The 19,166-nt window shown below is 47.8% G+C and overlaps 1 protein-coding gene across 1 annotated transcript in view; it reads left to right on the top strand.

The window, feature by feature from the left end:
* Positions 1-1,428: 1,428 nt before the first annotated feature.
* The window catches only part of LOC143981317 (inositol 1,4,5-trisphosphate-gated calcium channel ITPR1-like), a gene marked incomplete at its 3' end in the record, with an annotated part of 56,067 nt that continues 38,329 nt past the window's right edge, over positions 1,429-19,166 (top strand). Inside the window, 8 exon segments of the mRNA XM_077479113.1 lie at positions 1,429-1,540; positions 1,825-1,911; positions 3,396-3,554; positions 9,545-9,643; positions 14,407-14,490; positions 15,780-15,926; positions 16,569-16,664; positions 16,937-16,981. Coding sequence (XP_077335239.1) covers positions 1,448-1,540; positions 1,825-1,911; positions 3,396-3,554; positions 9,545-9,643; positions 14,407-14,490; positions 15,780-15,926; positions 16,569-16,664; positions 16,937-16,981 — 810 coding nt within the window.

The raw sequence follows: 19,166 nt of genomic DNA, 5'->3' as shown, positions 1-19,166 counted from the left end.
CTTGCATGCATCCCAAAAAAAAGCTGAATGCTGTTCTTAATTGATTTTTTACTCCCCCCCCCCCCCCCCCCTTCACACAGGAACAGAGCTGATGCTGCCAACCACAAGATGTGTGCTGGAGCTCCTTACCCCTTTATCTCTTGGCGTCAGAAAAACTTGTCAGAAGTGACTCGTTCCGATAGAGGGAGGAGGAGACTTGCGCCGATAGAGGGAGGAGGAGACTTGCGCCGATAGAGGGGAGGAGGAGACTCGAGCAGATAGAGGGGAGGAGGAGACTCGAGCAGATAGAGGGGAGGAGGAGACTCGAGCAGATAGAGGGGAGGAGGAGACTCGAGCAGATAGAGGGGAGGAGGAGACTCGAGCAGATAGAGGGGAGGAGGAGACTCGAGCAGATAGAGGGGAGGAGGAGACTCGAGCCGATAGAGGGGAGGAGGAGACTCGAGCCGATAGAGGGGAGGAGGAGACTCGAGCCGATAGAGGGGAGGAGGAGACTCGCGCCGATAGAGGGGAGGAGGAGACTCGCGCCGATAGAGGGGAGGAGGAGACTCGCGCCGATAGAGGGGAGGAGGAGACTCGCGCCGATAGAGGGGAGGAGGAGACTCGCGCCGATAGAGGGGAGGAGGAGACTCGAGCCGATAGAGGGGAGGAGGAGACTCGAGCCGATAGAGGGGAGGAGGAGACTCGAGCCGATAGAGGGGAGGAGGAGACTCGCGCCGATAGAGGGGAGGAGGAGACTCGCGCCGATAGAGGGGAGGAGGAGACTCGCGCCGATAGAGGGGAGGAGGAGACTCGTGCCGATAGAGGGGAGGAGGAGACTCGCGCCGATAGAGGGGAGGAGGAGACTCGCGCAGATAGAGGGAGGGAGGATGGGTAGGGTAGGGAGGAGCAGACTGCTACTGATAGCAGAGGAAGGAGGCAGTGTACAGAAATGACACTCAGTGCTCTGGACTGAGATAAGTACACACTATAGAGGGATATGATTTGTTCAGATTTCATGTCTGAGGTTTACAGCCACCTTAAGGATTTGAAAAGCTGAGAGCCACACTCCAATATTTTCCGCCCTTAGCATTTTTATTGCACTGCCAATGAAGCAAGTGCGTACATATTATATCCCCCTAAACCCCACCCATTAATGCGTTTCACCACTGTAGACTTGCTCTCAAGGGGGTGAAGCGCGTTAAGGTGTTTAGGGGGAGATTGCGATGTATAGAATTGCTTCATTTATAGAGCAAATATTGGAGCTTTTCATATCCTTGAATGGTGAGGCGGAGGCGGGCTCTCGGGTCCGGCACCCCGACTGCCGATTGGCGGAGGAGTCTGGAGCGGTGATGTGGATTTAGGAATGTTCCCGCTGTGTCTGAAGGACCGACCCAGGAAATAAACCAAAAAACATGCCCACTTTACCACCCTCTTTATATCTGCAGACTGCCTGTTCCGGCTGTGCCCCATGAACAGATATTCAGCTCAGAAACAGTTCTGGAAAGCGGCAAAACCCGGAGCCAGCAACACCACCGACACCGTCCTCCTCAACAAGCTGCATGTAAGTCCTCCGTCCACATACAGCCGACTTCTAGATTGTGAGCTCTCAGGATCAGGGCCTCTGATTCCTCCTGTATTGTAACTGTAATGTCTGCCCTCATATTGTAAAGCGCTGCGCAAACTGTTGGCGCCATATAAATCCTGTATTATAATAATAAAATATACCTAATATATAATATCCTGTATTATAAAATATATAATTCTGCTATTATAATAATAATAAATCCTGTATAATAATTTCTGTGCAAGTGACAATGTAGCAATCCGTCTCATTGTGTGTTTCAGCATGCAGCAGATTTGGAGAAAAAGCAAAATGATACGGAGAACCGCAAGCTCTTGGGAACAGTCATCCAGTACGGGAATGTCATTCAGGTGCAGTACTCTGTCGGGGGGGGGGGGGGGGTTGGGGGTTATCTTGTGGCTCACCGGTCACAAAGGTCGATCAATACATTTTTTATTCTAGAGGTATGTGCTGAATGCTAGGAGTCTGCCAGGGACACAACCCCCCCCCCCCCCCACCCCCCACCCACCTTCATTCTTCATGGTGCTCATCTCTAACAAATGCTTGGAGCTGGAGATGAGTACTGAGTACTGGCTACCAACACCGCCATTTTCCTCCCAGTTGCATTGTTGGGGGGGGGGGGGGGGGGTGTCCAGACATGTAGCTTGGCATCCTCCATCATGCAGGAAAATGGGACCAAGTATTCCATGTACCCGGGGGGGTGGGGGAGGGGTATGTAGGAGACTGTAATAATAGAGACTTCTTTGAATCCACAAACCATTACAGCTCCCATCTGCCACGGCTCTTCCAGGTTCTTATCCGGCTCACAGCACATACCGACCTGTAAGATCTTTGATGCCTCCACACAGGGCCACCATCAGTTCAGTTGGGGGGTCGGGCCCCCAGGCAGCTTTCTGGTGCAGACAGTCCCAAGGGCTGCTAATTGCAGTTCAGCTGCCCCCCCCCCCTTTCCCCCGGGCAGCACATCAGCTCCTCCCTCCTCCCGCCCGCTGTCAGCTGCTGCATCTGGGAGCCACACGGGGATTGGTTTCAGGGATTCCATAAACTGTGATTACTATGTTTGTGATTGATCAGGGAGCCTCTATACAGAGTGCTTCCTGTTCATTCATTGTGCAGTGCAGCTGAGGCGGCAGAGACAGGATATGGGAACCATATTACAATCGCTTGGTCTAAAAAGTGAGACATCGGGGGTCTTGGGATACCCCTGATATTTCACCGGAGCGCCCCCCTTCCCCCAACAGGCCTCTAAAATACATTAAAAAAGTAATTAATGGGCTCGTCCACACCGGCTGCATGAGTGATTTGTTCATGTGGCAGGAGCCATGTGGCAAGACCTCACTGGTGTGCCAATATCCGCTCTTCCAGTGAGGAAATAGCGGGTGGCAGAGAATTTACAGGAACTTCTTCAGAGGCAAATCATGGAACTAAAATGGTCTTTTACAAAGTATATTATAATAAAATACTGTATTCATAATATTTTTAAACCCAACACACATGTTTTGAATAGAAAGGGGCCCCCTGTCAGGTTTTTATTGCTCTGTCCCCACTAGAGGGATTCATGCTCTTTGTTGGTCCAGGTGACCACTGCCGGAAAGTGATGATTCCAAACTTTACAGCTGCCCTGGAGAGGCAAGTAAGGGGAAGATCTTCCAATGGGGACTCCTGTCTTGCCCCTCACATTGTCCTTTCACTTCCTGTTTTGGGGTAATTTGCACTTTACCTTCTATTCAACATCCAATGAGAGTTGAGAAGCTGATATCTAGACCTGGACGGGGCTCGGGAATTACCTTCATAAGAGACATTTTTAGGCTATTGATCGGTTTTCTCTTTTTAGCTGCTACACTTGAAGAGTAACAAGTACCTCACGGTGAACAAACGCCTCCCGGCTCTGCTGGAGAAGAACGCAATGCGGGTAACACTGGACGAGGCCGGCAATGAAGGCTCCTGGTTCTACATCCAACCATTTTACAAGCTGCGGTCCATCGGTGACAGTGTGAGTGATTGGGGGAGAGGATAGGGGAGGAGGGGAGATCCTACAAGGCTTGACTTCTCCTTCTCTTCACAAATAGGAGTTCCTCTCTTTATAGACATTGTAGTCGTATCTGCAGATCGCTAGTAATGGCGTTTTCCCCTTATTTATTAATTTTCTTCATATGAAAAGATACAATTCTTAAAGTGTGTGTGTGTATATATATATATATATATATATTATACCATTCTAATTAAATGCCTAAAAAATGAGGACCACCTCCTAATATAGTTCAGGGGTCTCCAGTGAAGGTCCTGGTAATCCCCCATCATACAAAGACATTGTAGAAAATTGTGCTCTGCCAAGGTTGTGGAAACACTTTGGTGAAGACCCTTTTCTGTTCCACTGTGACCCCCTCTGTGTACAAAGCCAGCTCCATACAGATACGGGACCTGCCCTTAACCCTATGAGGCCTTCCCAAAGGTGTTCAGTAGGTTTGAGGTCATGGAGGAACTTGTGTCCTGCACAGAGCCCTGACCTCTTCCCTACTGAACGCCTTTTGAGATGAATTTGGAAACCAATGTTGAGCCGGGTCTTTCTTTTTTTTTTTTGGTGCCCAACATGTGAGCCAGGTTTCCTCACCCAACATTAGTATCTGACCACACATATGGGACAAATGCCCACAGACACCCTACAAAAACTTGTGGAAATCCTTCACAGAAAAGTGGAGGCCCTTAGTCACAAAGGGGACAACTCCATATTAATGGCTGCGGGGGAAGGAGGGCAACTCCATAAAGACATGGTGTGACCAGTGTGGTGTGGAGGAACTCGACTGTCCAGCACAGAGCCCTGACCGCCTCCCTACTGGTCACCTGACCGCCTCCCTACTGGTCACCTGACCGCCTCCCTACTGGTCACCTGACCGCCTCCCTACTGGTCACCTTTTGGGGTGAATTGAAATGCTATTTTCAGCCATGTCTTTTGGATCTTTTTTTTTTTTTTGCCCAATGTAAGGCTGGATGTATGAGCCAGGTCTTCTCATCCAACATCAGTACTTGACCTCACAAATGGGCCCAGATTCCCACAGACACCCTCAAATTTGTGGAAAGTCCTCCCATAAAAATGGAGGATGTTACAGCCACATAAGGGGGCAAATACATATGACCATTTTGGAATGGGCGGTGTGGAGGGCAGGAGTGAACATTTCTTGACCATTTCATGCAAATCGGCCTATCCAAACTCCCCCCCCACCCCCCCCCCCCCCCCCCCCCCAAAGGAGCCCTCCTAAATATGTTCAGCTTTGGGGAACTCTTACTAAAATCAGTTAATTGGGAATCAATTTGAAAAAATGCCTCTTACATTAGTGGTTAGAAATCCACCCTGAAAGAATGTGACTCTGTAAATCGGCCCATTCAGTTTAAAGCTGTAGTAAACCGCAGAAAAGAAAACAAATCTGCAACACAATAGCATGATGTGCTAGTATGCATCACATACTATCACATTATGAAATACGTTGGAGAGAAGCTCCCGTAGTGTGGCCGGTCACCGCTGAGGGGGCAGACATGTTCCCTGGTGTTTTCTCCTGGGTTTGCGGGCTTCAGCGCTGTGAGTGGCCGGAGGCGTGATGATGTCACTCCTGTGTGTGGGAGTCCTCCGTTCCAACAGATATTCGCTGGACCCTCAGAGCGCATGCGCTGCTGTCAGTGGCTGCATGCAGGGCGAACATCTCCTAAACTCTGCAGGTTTACAAGAGATTCATTTTACCTACAGGTAAGTTTTATTATAGACCTTATTATAGACATACCTGTAGTAAAAATGACCACGGAACAATACAACCGCTTTAAAGTGTCTGTATATCCGCACATACAAAACCTGTAAGGCAAAGGTATAATGAGCTAGTATACAGCCCATACTAGCTCATTATGAAATACTCGCCTTAGAACAAGGTGACATGTTCCCGCTGCGTTTCTTTCGGAGCAGCGATGTCGTCACTCCTGCACATGTGCGGGGAGACTTCTTTCCAGTAAGGTCTGGCACTTCAGCCGGACATTCACAGCGCATGCGTTGCTGGTGTCAGCGGCTGCATGCAAAGTGACCTACACGGTTTAGGAAACATTCATTTTACCTACAGGTAGGCCCCATTATAGACCAGTGATGGCGAACCTCGGCACCCCAGATGTTTTGGAACTACATTTCCCATGATGCTCCACTACACTGTACAGGGCCAGAGCATCATGGGGAATGTAGTTCTGAAACCTCTGGGGTGCCGAGGTTCCCCATCACTGTTATAGGCTTAGCAAAATATAATAAAGAAAAAGTTGCACTGCTAATAACTCAAGTTGCATAATCTCAGCAACTACCATCACCACTGCGACAAATTGTATGTGAAATGAATGGTGATAAAAATGCAGCGCTGGGAAATAACCGAACGCATCCAAACGTCACCTGTGAAGAGAGCTGCGTCACTAAATGATGTGTGAGAAGAGATGATACAAATATATATAAGAATCCACTAAAATCATTCCATGTATAAAAGATGGTGAGTAATCTCAGGCGTCCGTGGCACAAGAACGGGCTAAAAACATTCACAGTACAGTCCTATGACAAAGAACAATCGACCTCTAAACCACAAGAGTCCCAAATCCCTCCACATGGCGGTGTGAAGTCAATTGGAGATGAGTGGGAAATATTATTTTCTTATGATGAAAATTGAAAGGTGTATAATGTGAGCCGACATCCACATAGGACAATCTGGGTTGTACATCAAACGCCAAAGAAGGGGAATGAATACTCTGACCCCGAAGCGTGGACGCCGACAGCCGGCGAGTCAATCCAGCATGAATGGATGGTCTCCAACGAACTGGTCAGCCAGGACTGTCGCAGTTAGGACGATATACTTCTCCATCTATATCCAGGGGTGAATCGATCGTCTCCAATGAACGCCTCCGCCAGGACTGTCGCAGTTAGGACAGTATTCTTCTGCGTCTATATATTAAGGGCTCCAGCCGGCAGGTGTACTAAATTAGCGGCTGTATAAAGAGCCTAGGAGACTATATACCCGACATCTACTGGGGCATAAATGATGAAACGCGTCGGGTAATAGTCTGCCAGGCTCTTTATACCACACTCATTGTAGTATCTTTTTGTGATCACGCTATGTACACATCTTAATTGATGGTCTGTACATTTTTATTTTTATGCAATTAAAACCCTTTTTGTCTTGGATTTATCTGCACTATGTGGAGGCCTTTTTTTTTTTTTTTATCCCATGACAAATGCTGTCAGTCAGATATTCACTAACACCTGCCGGCTGGAGCCCTTGTTGTGAACATCCAACACAGATCTCTCTGGATATAGACGCACACATATACTGTCCTAACTGCAACAGTTCTGGTTGGGGCATTCATTGGAGACGATCGATTCACCCCTGGATATAGATTGAGACGTATACTGTCCCGGCTGACCAGTTTGTTGGAGACCATCAATTCATGCTTCATTGACTCACCGCCATCAGCGTGTGTGCGTCCACGCTTTGGGGTAAGGCCCCTTTCACACTGGGGCGGAAGCGGCGTCGGCAGTAAAATGGCGCTAATTTTAGCGGCGGTATTCGGCTGCTAGCGGAGGTGGTTTTACCCCCCTGCTAGCGGCTGCTGCAGCAACGCTTTGCCGGCAGGTATAGCCACGCTGCCATGTTGATTTCAATGGGCAGGAGCAGTATACACGCCGCTCCAAAGATGCGGCTTGCAGGACTTTTTTTTTTCTGTCCTGCCAGCGCACCGCTCCTGTGTGAGCCCTCGGGGACTCACATTGGAGACAAAACAGCGGCTGTTTCAGGGCACTTTGCAGCCGCTATTTTTAGCACTGTAGTGCCTGCAAAGCGCCCCAATGTGTAAGGGGTCTAAGTTTTTCGTTCCTCCTCTTTTGGAGTTTGTACAACCCCGATTGTTGTATGTGGATGTCGGCTCATACATTATATACTGTTATAGGCTTACCTATAGGTAAAAAAATAAAGGGTATACAATCACTTTAAAGCTCCCAGAAAACGGACCACACTGGGGGAAGGATGTGCTTCTATGACTAGCATGGTCAGTTTATAATAGGAAAGCGATGGACTGGCAGGATCACCATGGATTTCACACACGGAAGCAATACAAAGTACGGGAGACTTCTTTTTTTAGTACAAGGTACAGCAACCACATACAGGGATACCCCACTTTTAAGTACACAATGGGGACCAGAGCATGTATGTAAAATGAAAATGTAATTAAAGTGAAGCAATACCCTTTTTTACTTCTGGGGTGTCAAGGGCTATAGTGGGGGGGGGGGGGGGGTCAGGGAGGGTGTCTTCTAGTAGTGGGGAATCTGAACTATCCATGCATGGGTTACTCAGCAGCAACTTTTAGCTTGGACCACTTTACATCCACTCCACGGGTATGTCCTGGCAGGCATGTCTTCATTCACCGCTATGTCTTCATTCACCGCTATGTCTTCATTCACCGCTATGTCTTCATTCACCGCTATGTCTTCATTCACCGCTATGCCTTCATTCACCGCTATGCCTTCATTCACCGCTATGCCTTCATTCACCGCTATGTCCTCGCGAGTGTATGTAAAGTGAGTGTACATAAAGCGGGGTATGCCTGCATCAGGAATATGGAATGTTGGGGTAACATTCTGTGAAGGTGATTGGTGTCATGCTGCTGGGTGGAGAACGGCGGGTGTAGAATATGGTTGAGGATTCAGTTGGTTCCACTTTTTTTTCCCCCCCCTCAGTTTCTAAATTTGGTGTCTTGTGAAGGAAATTCATTGTTGACACTTCTCTCCCGTTCAGCTTTCTGAACACCTTGTAATTCCTCCAGCTATGTTGTGGCTTTTTGTGAAATTAAATACTAAACACGAGTGTTGGGTTGTATAATTGGCAACAATGTGTGACTTCCTGCATAGAGACATCTTATTGCATCGCACTAAAAATACACAACTGACATGTACACATTGGAACTGCACTTCAAATCCTGTTCAGCTGTTTCTGTGGTTTGCACATCAATGTGTGTGTATATATTACCAAGATTACTAGATTGTTTCCTATTCTCTGCCTAATTATGGTCATCTACTATGTACAACCACTTCATTGCCTGTAGAAGGCGATGCAGGGGGCCACAAGGTTTACCACTGATGCTGCAGTGTGGCATGTATGTGTGGATCACAGGAACATCCAGACAGCGTTAAACAAAACAAAACTTTGCCAGTTAAGGTGGTGTATGCGTGTGTGTGTGTGTGTGTGTGTGTGTGTGTGTGTGTGTGTGTGCATGCGTGTGTGTGTGTGTGAGGATTGCTCTGAGTTCAGTTTTCGGATCCTGGAGTCGGTGGTGGTTGCACTGTCCCTTTTATGGCCGAATCCACAACTCTTCAGGAACACGAGAAGCATTGAGGGTGTTTTGTAAAAAAAAAAAAATCGGGAGTTCTTTGAGAACAGACCGTACAGAATAAATAGTCCCATAAACAGTATACAGTGCCGTACAGAACTGACAATTATGCTGACATATTGGTTTTATTTTTTGGCTGCTTCCTCCCCGTTGTAGAATGGGGGGGTTGTGGTGTTGATGGTAATAGTTTCCAGCAGAACGTTCAATGAATTCCCTCGTTTTCGGCTTCTGTGTAAAGCCACCATTTATTTTATTTATTTTTTCTTGTTTTAACGTTCCCCATGGATACATGAAGGGTCCTCCGGGTCAGAACTCGGGGGGGGGGGGGGGGGGGGGGGTGGGTGGGTTGTTGGATGTTCAGTGGGACGCCTCGGGGTCTGGTATCATTTGGGTCAGACGGAATGTTTCTCTTCCAGTCACTCGGGGCCGTGATGTCGGCACATATCGGGAGACGTTTATTCATTGGGTGGCTGCGGAAGGGTCACTCCAGAGACCTTCTGTAACAAATGGTGAAGAGTACCGGCCATGCTGGAGACTCGTAGAAATGTCGGATATTTCCTGCACTTACCACCCTGTGTCTTCTTCTTGTAGGTGGTCATCGGTGATAAAGTTGTCCTTAACCCCGTCAATGCTGGGCAGCCATTGCACGCCAGCAGCCACCAGCTAGCGGATAACCCCGGATGTAATGAGGTGAGTCACAGTATGTGTACATCATTGTACCTATATATACTATACATGCTATACATGCTATACATGCTATACATGCTATACATGCTATACAAAGTCATTTGGGCTTTGTCTGACTTTCTCCTATCGCATGTTTATAAGAAATGTTATTAGTCTTGTGTATATCCACTATACAGCGGGAAAATGCTGATCGTCTCCCCTGCAGATTGTGTAAGTTTGCCCACTTACATAGAAATGAAGGGTCTATCATTTCTATCATATGATGGAGACAGAATATCAACCAAAAATCCTGAAAAATCACACAATACATACATGTTATAAATGGTGTTGCAGTTCAGGGAGTAAACAGTTTTTGATTTCCTACCAACCAATGATGCAGTCACCAAACAAACCATTGGTAACACAATACTCCGCCATGGATTGAAATCCTGCAGCCCCCGCAAGGTCCCCCTCCTCAGGAAGACACATGGACAGGTCCCCCTCTTCGGGGAAGACACATGGACAGGTCCCCCTCTTCGGGGAAGACACATGGACAGGTCCCCCTCTTCGGGGAAGACACATGGACAGGTCCCCCTCTTCGGGGAAGACACATGGACAGGTCCCCCTCTTCGGGGAAGACACATGGACAGGTCCCCCTCTTCGGGGAAGACACATGGACAGGTCCCCCTCTTCGGGGAAGACACATGGACAGGTCCCCCTCTTCGGGGAAGACACATGGACAGGTCCCCCTCTTCGGGGAAGACACATGGACAGGTCCCCCTCTTCGGGGAAGACACATGGACAGGTCCCCCTCTTCGGGGAAGACACATGGACAGGTCCCCCTCTTCGGGGAAGACACATGGACAGGTCCCCTCTTCGGGGAAGACACATGGACAGGTCCCCCTCTTCGGGGAAGACACATGGACAGGTCCCCCTCTTCGGGGAAGACACATGGACAGGTCCCCCTCTTCGGGGAAGACACATGGACAGGTCCCCCTCTTCGGGGAAGACACATGGACAGGTCCCCCTCTTCGGGGAAGACACATGGACAGGTCCCCCTCTTCGGGGAAGACACATGGACAGGTCCCCCTCTTCGGGGAAGACACATGGACAGGTCCCCCTCTTCGGGGAAGACACATGGACAGGTCCCCCTCTTCGGGGAAGACACATGGACAGGTCCCCCTCTTCGGGGAAGACACATGGACAGGTCCCCCTCTTCGGGGAAGACACATGGACAGGTCCCCCTCTTCGGGGAAGACACATGGACAGGTCCCCCTCTTCGGGGAAGACACATGGACAGGTCCCCCTCTTCGGGGAAGACACATGGACAGGTCCCCCTCTTCGGGGAAGACACATGGACAGGTCCCCCTCTTCGGGGAAGACACATGGACAGGTCCCCCTCTTCGGGAAGACACATGGACAGGTCCCCCTCTTCGGGGAAGACACATGGACAGGTCCCCCTCTTCGGGGAAGACACATGGACAGGTCCCCCTCTTCGGGGAAGACACATGGACAGGTCCCCCTCTTCGGGGAAGACACATGGACAGGTCCCCCTCTTCGGGGAAGACACATGGACAGGTCCCCCTCTTCGGGGAAGACACATGGACAGGTCCCCCTCTTCGGGGAAGACACATGGACAGGTCCCCCTCTTCGGGGAAGACACATGGACAGGTCCCCCTCTTCGGGGAAGACACATGGACAGGTCCCCCTCTTCGGGGAAGACACATGGACAGGTCCCCCTCTTCGGGGAAGACACATGGACAGGTCCCCCTCTTCGGGGAAGACACATGGACAGGTCCCCCTCTTCGGGGAAGACACATGGACAGGTCCCCCTCTTCGGGGAAGACACATGGACAGGTCCCCCTCTTCGGGGAAGACACATGGACAGGTCCCCCTCTTCGGGGAAGACACATGGACAGGTCCCCCTCTTCGGGGAAGACACATGGACAGGTCCCCCTCTTCGGGGAAGACACATGGACAGGTCCCCCTCTTCGGGGAAGACACATGGACAGGTCCCCCTCTTCGGGGAAGACACATGGACAGGTCCCCCTCTTCGGGGAAGACACATGGACAGGTCCCCCTCTTCGGGGAAGACACATGGACAGGTCCCCCTCTTCGGGGAAGACACATGGACAGGTCCCCCTCTTCGGGGAAGACACATGGACAGGTCCCCCTCTTCGGGGAAGACACATGGACAGGTCCCCCTCTTCGGGGAAGACACATGGACAGGTCCCCCTCTTCGGGGAAGACACATGGACAGGTCCCCCTCTTCGGGGAAGACACATGGACAGGTCCCCCTCTTCGGGGAAGACACATGGACAGGTCCCCCTCTTCGGGGAAGACACATGGACAGGTCCCCCTCTTCGGGGAAGACACATGGACAGGTCCCCCTCTTCGGGGAAGACACATGGACAGGTCCCCCTCTTCGGGGAAGACACATGGACAGGTCCCCCTCTTCGGGGAAGACACATGGACAGGTCCCCCTCTTCGGGGAAGACACATGGACAGGTCCCCCTCTTCGGGGAAGACACATGGACAGGTCCCCCTCTTCGGGGAAGACACATGGACAGGTCCCCCTCTTCGGGGAAGACACATGGACAGGTCCCCCTCTTTGGGGAAGACACATGGACAGGTCCCCCTCTTTGGGGAAGACACATGGACAGGTCCCCCTCTTCGGGGAAGACACATGGACAGGTCCGTCTGAAGTTTGCCAGTGAACATCTAAATGATTCAGAGAAGGATCGGGGAGAAAGTTCTGTGATCAGATGAGACCAAAATTCAGCTCTTTGGCATCAACTCGACTCACTGTCTTTGGAGGAAGAAAAATGGTGACTATGACCCTAAGAACACCATCCCTACAGTCACACACAGAGGTGGGAACATGAACACCATCCCTACAGTCACACACACAGGTGGGAACATGAACACCATCCCTACAGTGACACGGAGGGGGGAACATGATTCTTTGGGGCTGTTTCTCTGATAAAGCTACAGGCCGACATTGCCGCATTGAGGGGCCAATGGACGGGGCCATGTATTGTAAGATGTTGGCGAACCTTCTTCCCTCATCCAGAACACTGAAGATGGGTCATGGATGAGTCTTCCAGCATAACAATGACCCAAAACATACCACCAAGGCACCAAAGGAGTGGCTCAAGAAGAAGCACAGTAAGGTCATGGAGTGGTCTCAACAGTCTCCAGACCTTAATCCCATAGAAAATGTATGGAGGAGCTGAAACTTTGAGTTGCCAAGAGACCTTCAGGATTTAGAGAAGATCTGTAGAGAAGAGAGGAGAAAATCCCTCCTGAGATGTGGAAACCTCATCACCACCTACAAGAGACGTCTGACCTCTGTGATCACCAACAAGGGTTTCTCCACCAACTACTAAGGGGATCAAATACTTATTTTAATGTTTGTATCATGTGATTTTTCTTGTTTTCTGGTTGATATTGTAAGTGGGCAAAATTAACAAATTTGCAGCAAATCAAATTCTTTTTCCTCACTGTCTGCAACCTACAATTTGCATTGAGGGGTGAATTATTAGTAATGTAATACTATTGGGGCCCACTTACACTCTTATGTAATGTATGAATTTATTTCCGGTAGTACTTTGTTTACAGTACGGGTTCCAACAAAAACTGTTGCCTTTTAAAGCACAAATTCTGACACTTTAACGTGAAAGTCAATAGAAATTCATTAAACATAGAACCTGCATTTTGATCTGTTGGCAACAGTTATTACCAATAAACATGTGCACTTCGTTTTATTTGTTTTTTTTTTATTTTTTTAAACGAATTTCGACAAATTTGATAATTCAGAAACATCCGAATTATCGAAAACCCGTTTTAACAAATTCGGAAGTCTGAAATAACGAAAATTTTAATACCTATAAATCCTGATTACCTATAAACTCAAATTTGGCTGTTGGAGAATGTAATGAATACATTTTTATCCAACGTTACTAATTATACAAAATGACGAATGTCGTATCTAAACGAATGGAACGGAACAAATTAAGTTTTTATTATTTGTTACAATAATAATTAAAAATGTTAATTCGTTCCATTTGTTTAGATGCGGCAGTCGTTATTTCGGATAATTCGTAACTTGTGATAAATTCTATTCGTTGCGTTCACTAACAGCCAAATTTGAAAGGAAATTCCAATACTTATGATTTAGAATTTTAAACATATGGTCTCTCTCCTTGTACAGTTTTTAGCCCTGAAGAAGGGATTCTATAATCCATGAAACGCATTGGTTGTGCATTTTAACAATTTCTCCAATAAAATCTTGGACCCCTACCAATTCATAACTCATTTTTTTTTTTTTTTTTAAAGTTCTTCATCCACCAGAACAGATGGCACTTGAATTGCAGATAGAGAATGTCTGCATCCCTATATGTGGGCTCGGTTTACAGCAGCCTTTATAAAGCTTTTCTCTCCAGGAGAATCCTTTAAAATTTCGAGATGTTGGGCAACCACTTCCAAAAAACGATATATTGGGGATCAGCAGGAAATAATTCCCCCTCAACATTAGTGGTCGAAATTCCCCCAAAGATCATTGAAGTCATGCCGTTGGCTTTGCCAAATAGCATTGGTCCTAGAACTTTGTAGGCTCCATCAAATGGAAGGCCCATCAACCACAGAACCCTGTTGGATAATAGCTGATCCACGGACACAATCGGTATCATTGTCCCCAAACACCCAAGACAACTGTTCCAGAAGACCTGAATAATGGTTGATGTTCCAGAACATTCTAATGGTTCTTTTTTGCTCCTTGGTTGTAGGTGAATTCAGTGAACTGTAACACCAGCTGGAAGATTGTGCTTTTCATGAAGTGGAGTGACAACAAAGATGACATCCTGAAGGGGGTGAGTGAGAAAATCTGGAGGAAGATGTGGAAACTGGGATTTGGGGAGTTTTTTTTGTTTTTTTTTGGAATGTCTACATTTATCCGCACTGTAGGTACAGCCAGGGGCAAAGTTCAACTACTTTGGTCACTGATGCATTAAGGAAATCTGGGTACCTCTGTCTTTTCTGTCTTTTCTGTCTTTTCTGTCTTTTCTGTCTTTTCTGTCTTTTCTGTCTTTTCTGTCTTTTCTGTCTTCTCTCTCTATCACCTCTATCTCTACACACCATGAATGTGCCCCTGTGTTGCAGTGAAGGGTGGAAGGTTAGTTGCTGTCGCTGTTTGGAGTTTGTGGAGTGACTTGGCCGCCTTTTTGGTTTTTATTAAGTATCATAGGACAGTCTAGGGCTGTGTGAGGTCCTGGCCTTGTTCTGAGATCACATGGCTGATGGGTGGGCAGGTGTTGGAGGAGGCTGTGCCATACTTGGCAAGAAAATCTCAAAGCATAGACTGTCTAATACATCTAATGGTGTCCAAAATTAATGCCCAGCTTAAAGCTAAAACCGTTTCTAAAGCTGCTCATTTTTTGCTTCTGAAGCGATTGTGCTCCATGTACCTGGCTCTCTTCTCATGCTGAATGGACCTGGCACTGTACAGGCCACTGGAAAAAAAAAATAATCCTGCCCAGCTTATGCCAAGTGTGTGTGATCATTGGGTGGTAACATCCGCTCTGGGAGGCACGGGTGGTGGAGGGGGTCAGGCATGGCCAGCTACGGTGACACTGGTAAGTCCCCCCATATTGTAACCAGAGAGCACTTTAAAGGCTGCACAACCTGTGTTTGTATGTTTCCTGATGTTCTACATTAATGTTTCCCCCACCGCCAAGAACCCCCCCGTTCAGCTCCTCATATGACTGCACTTGGGAGTTAAAGTGGAAGTAACCCCCCCCCCTATTGTTTTCAGCCAAGGAAGCCGCCATCTTGGCCTCTGTTTTAATATTCAACTGCCATGATGCTGCACATGCGATTAGTTATGACACCGGCATTGGTTGGTTTGGTTATCCTCTCGACCAAACTCGCAATCTGACAGTTACATTCCCAGCACTTGCCGGGAAACTCGCTGTTTTTCTGAAATTGTTAAATCAATGGGTTTACTTCCGCTGGAACCAGATGAAGACTATACATTGTTGAGCAGTGACCAATTGGAAAGCTTTGACTCTGGAGAATCTCTTTAAAGCTGCATTGTAATGATGCCCCATGTGGGAATCTCCTCTGTCTGATGGATGGTGGTGCCTTCTTCTTCTTCTTGCAGGGTGACGTTGTGCGGTTGTTCCATGCAGAGCAGGAGAAGTTCCTGACGTGTGATGACCATAGAAAGAAACAGTATGTATTTCTCAGGACCACCGGCCGCCAGTCCGCCACCTCTGCCACCAGCTCCAAGGCATTATGGGAAGTGGAGGTGAGCCAACAATGACCCGATGGTCCTCATTTATGATTGAAACGCTCAGCGATCCAGCGAAATGTCTGTCGTTTGTCTTCTCTGTAGGGGTTTAGGGCTTGGAAGCAAAATTTTAACTCCAAATATGTCTGACCCTATTCAGCCTTGAGAAACCTTTCAATAAAATGGTGTACAGTGAGCTTATTACAAGGGACTAAGAAGGAAAAGGTGTTCTAAAAAGATAAACGGTGCATGATTTTGTAAGAGAACCTGTTATGGTCATTTTCTTTTGGCCCATTAGCCAAGAAGCTTTTATACGGCCACTCAGGACGATTTTGGGGTCTCTTCTAGAACTGATTTTCTTTAATGGGGTAAATCCAATCCTTGAAATCTCATATGTGTGTCACCATGTTTGATCTCCGTTCCAATGGAGACCACAAGAGGCCGATTCTACAAACCTTATGTAGACGTGTCACTGCAGAGAACCCGCCCCAGACATTACCATGCAGCCATTGCTGGAGTGCTGGTAGGCAGGACATGGTTGTGAAGAGGATGCAGGTTTGACTCCATTGGCCGGCCGTGAAGTAAAATTAACCAGATCTAAAAATCGGACAAATGTAGTTGGCGGTTAATGTTTCGTACTTTTTGTTCCTTGTTTGGTAGGTTGTCCAGCATGACCCGTGTAGAGGAGGCGCTGGCTACTGGAACAGCCTATTCAGATTTAAACATTTGGCAACTGGACATTACCTGGCGGCGGAGGTGAGTGAGGAACCCCAAAGGCCTTGAACTTCCTTTTTTGCCCCTAGGACCACATTGCCGTAGCAGGAAGTTGACAAAGCTTTTCAAGCCGTGTAAATTTGTAGGCTTCTAGGACTTTCTCCAACTGGAGCCGTCTCAGAAATCTCCAACTGTATTAAGTAACCAGCCATGACTTCTATTTGCTGCTCCCCCCTCCCCCCCAGCAGGTGGCTTTAGAACAGGTACACTTTTTTTTTAATTTTTATTTTCTCACTGTACGGTTCTTTCCTCAGGTGAACCCTGACTATGAGGCAGGTAGCCTGGAAGCTGAGGTCTCAGTAAGTATGGCAGGTAGAAGCCTTGGTGCCTTAACCCACCTCCACCCAACATGACCCAGCTTGGTTAACCCATTACCAACCCTTGACGCTGTGCCCCCCCCCAACCCTTGATGCTGTGCCAGGTCCGCATTTTCCCTGGTGGCATTTATTCACGCTGCCCAGCCCCCCCCCCCCCCCTCAGCTTCCCCTATCAGCATCTTCTCCAGCTGCCCAGCCCCCCGGCTTCCATGCAATACTCGCCCATTTCATGGCTGTCTCCACCAACCGAGCTCCATGGTACATATACTGCAGAGGATGTACATAACGTCACTAATGGTATTCATGTGTTTAGCTATTCCCTGAGATTATTCCATTGGCTGAATAATCCAAAAGCCACAAAACACCTTTTTGTGGTGAATTCTCTTCATGCCGAATCATTGGAACATTTTAGCATTCTGAAGGTCTTGAGATGTTTCAGTTCATAAATTGCTTTCGTTGTCCTGGCTTGTGGAAGGATGGCGGTGTAAATATCTGAGAATGCCGGGCATCGTGCCAACCAGCACTTGTTTTATCTTGATGCCCCCTGGAGGATATCCGAGCCGGCTGGTTGTATTTTATGTATGGAGATTTTGTGCTTGTTTTCCATGTTTAACCCTGGAAGGTCATTTTTAACCAGTTCATCCCAAACCCCCCCCCCAGGAGGTGAGCAGTTTTTACATTTCTGCTCTGGATAAGTCTATTCTTCAGCCATGACATTGGCATGAAAGTGGAGCTCCACCCAAAAGGGGAAGTTCGGCTTGTTTGCCCCTCCACTGCCATATTTGGCACTTTTTTTTTGGGGGGGGGGGTACCTGGCTTTAACAAGTAGCCATTCCCACATCCGGCTCAGATCGCCGCGGTGACCTAAACCGGAAGTTTGCCCCCTACCCCTCTTGCAGCCTTCTAGGACATGTCTCAGGTCCCAGAAGACTACAGGACCGTTCACAAAGCGCAGTATAAAACAGGCTGTGAAGCTGCGAGGCTGAATCACTTCCCGTTTCCCTTACTTGTGATTCCGGCGCCTGGAGCGGATGGAAGAATCGGCTCGGGTGAGTACATCGCGGGATCCCTGGGCAGGTAATGTGTCCTTATATTAAAGGTCAACGGCTGCAGGATTTGTAGCTTTCATTTCAAGATTTAAAATTTCATCAAATGCATTTTTTTTTTGTCCAATGCTCATTAAAAAAAAAAAAAAAAAAAGTTGTAGATTAAAAGTATCAACTTTGATTTTCTAATCTGTCCTTTTTTAAAATTTTATGATTTTTATACGAAACATTGCAAAGTTATTTACAACTGAAATAAAAGGATTTTTTTTAAATTTTGTGCTTTTATTTAAACCTGACCAAAAAAACTAAAATAAAACGCTTAAATATTATAAAAGAAAAATATCAGTTGGAAAATACGAGGGGAGAAGGAAGGAGTTAAAGGGGTTTTAAAGGTTTATTTTATTTTATTTATTTTTAAATGACAAATCTGTCATACTTCCTCTGTGCAGTTGGTTTTGCACAGAGTGGCCCCGATTCTCCTCTTCTAGGGTCCCTCTGTGGTGCTCCTCCTCTTTTTAAATGCCCCCTCGGAGAAGCCATTTCCATGGGGACACTCGTGCTCCCAAGTCCTGCTGCGTCCATTGATAGACAGCAGGACTCGGTCCTGCCCCCCCCCCCCGACTCCCGCATCACTGGATTTGATTGACGGCAGTGGGAGCCAATCGCTCCTGCTGCTTTCAATCCATCCAATGAGGACAAGACACCATCTGGAGCTGCTGTGCTCATCCCCGTCGTTGGAACAATCGCGTTCAGGTAAGTAAAGGGGGGTTGGGGGGGGAGTGGCTGCTGTACTACAGAAGGTATTTTGCCTTAATGCATATAATGCAAACCTCGAGGGTTTACAACCCCGTAGGGGGGATTAGGGTCATCTTGGGGTTAATAAGGGGTTAAATAGACAAATCTTGATAAACTTTTTTCCATACTTCTCAGATTGCTTTAACTGACATCTGTGTCTGGAAGTTCATCCCTTTGACCTGCAGAGTAGATACAGAAGCAACAATGTTACTTTGTATCTCTATTCCATTTCAGATTTTTTTTTATAAACAACGTTACTTTGTATCTATTCCATTTAGGAACGATGTTTATAAACAGTGTTACTTTGTAGTATCTGAACACGGCAT

This window comes from Lithobates pipiens, unplaced genomic scaffold (assembly GCF_037356315.1).
Source record: "Lithobates pipiens isolate NorthernLeopardFrog02 unplaced genomic scaffold, aLitPip1_a1.2 Scaffold_138, whole genome shotgun sequence".
NCBI classification, from domain to species: domain Eukaryota; kingdom Metazoa; phylum Chordata; class Amphibia; order Anura; family Ranidae; genus Lithobates; species Lithobates pipiens.
Note: the sequence above shows the minus strand (reverse complement) of the source record. Positions and strands in the feature narration are given on the sequence as shown.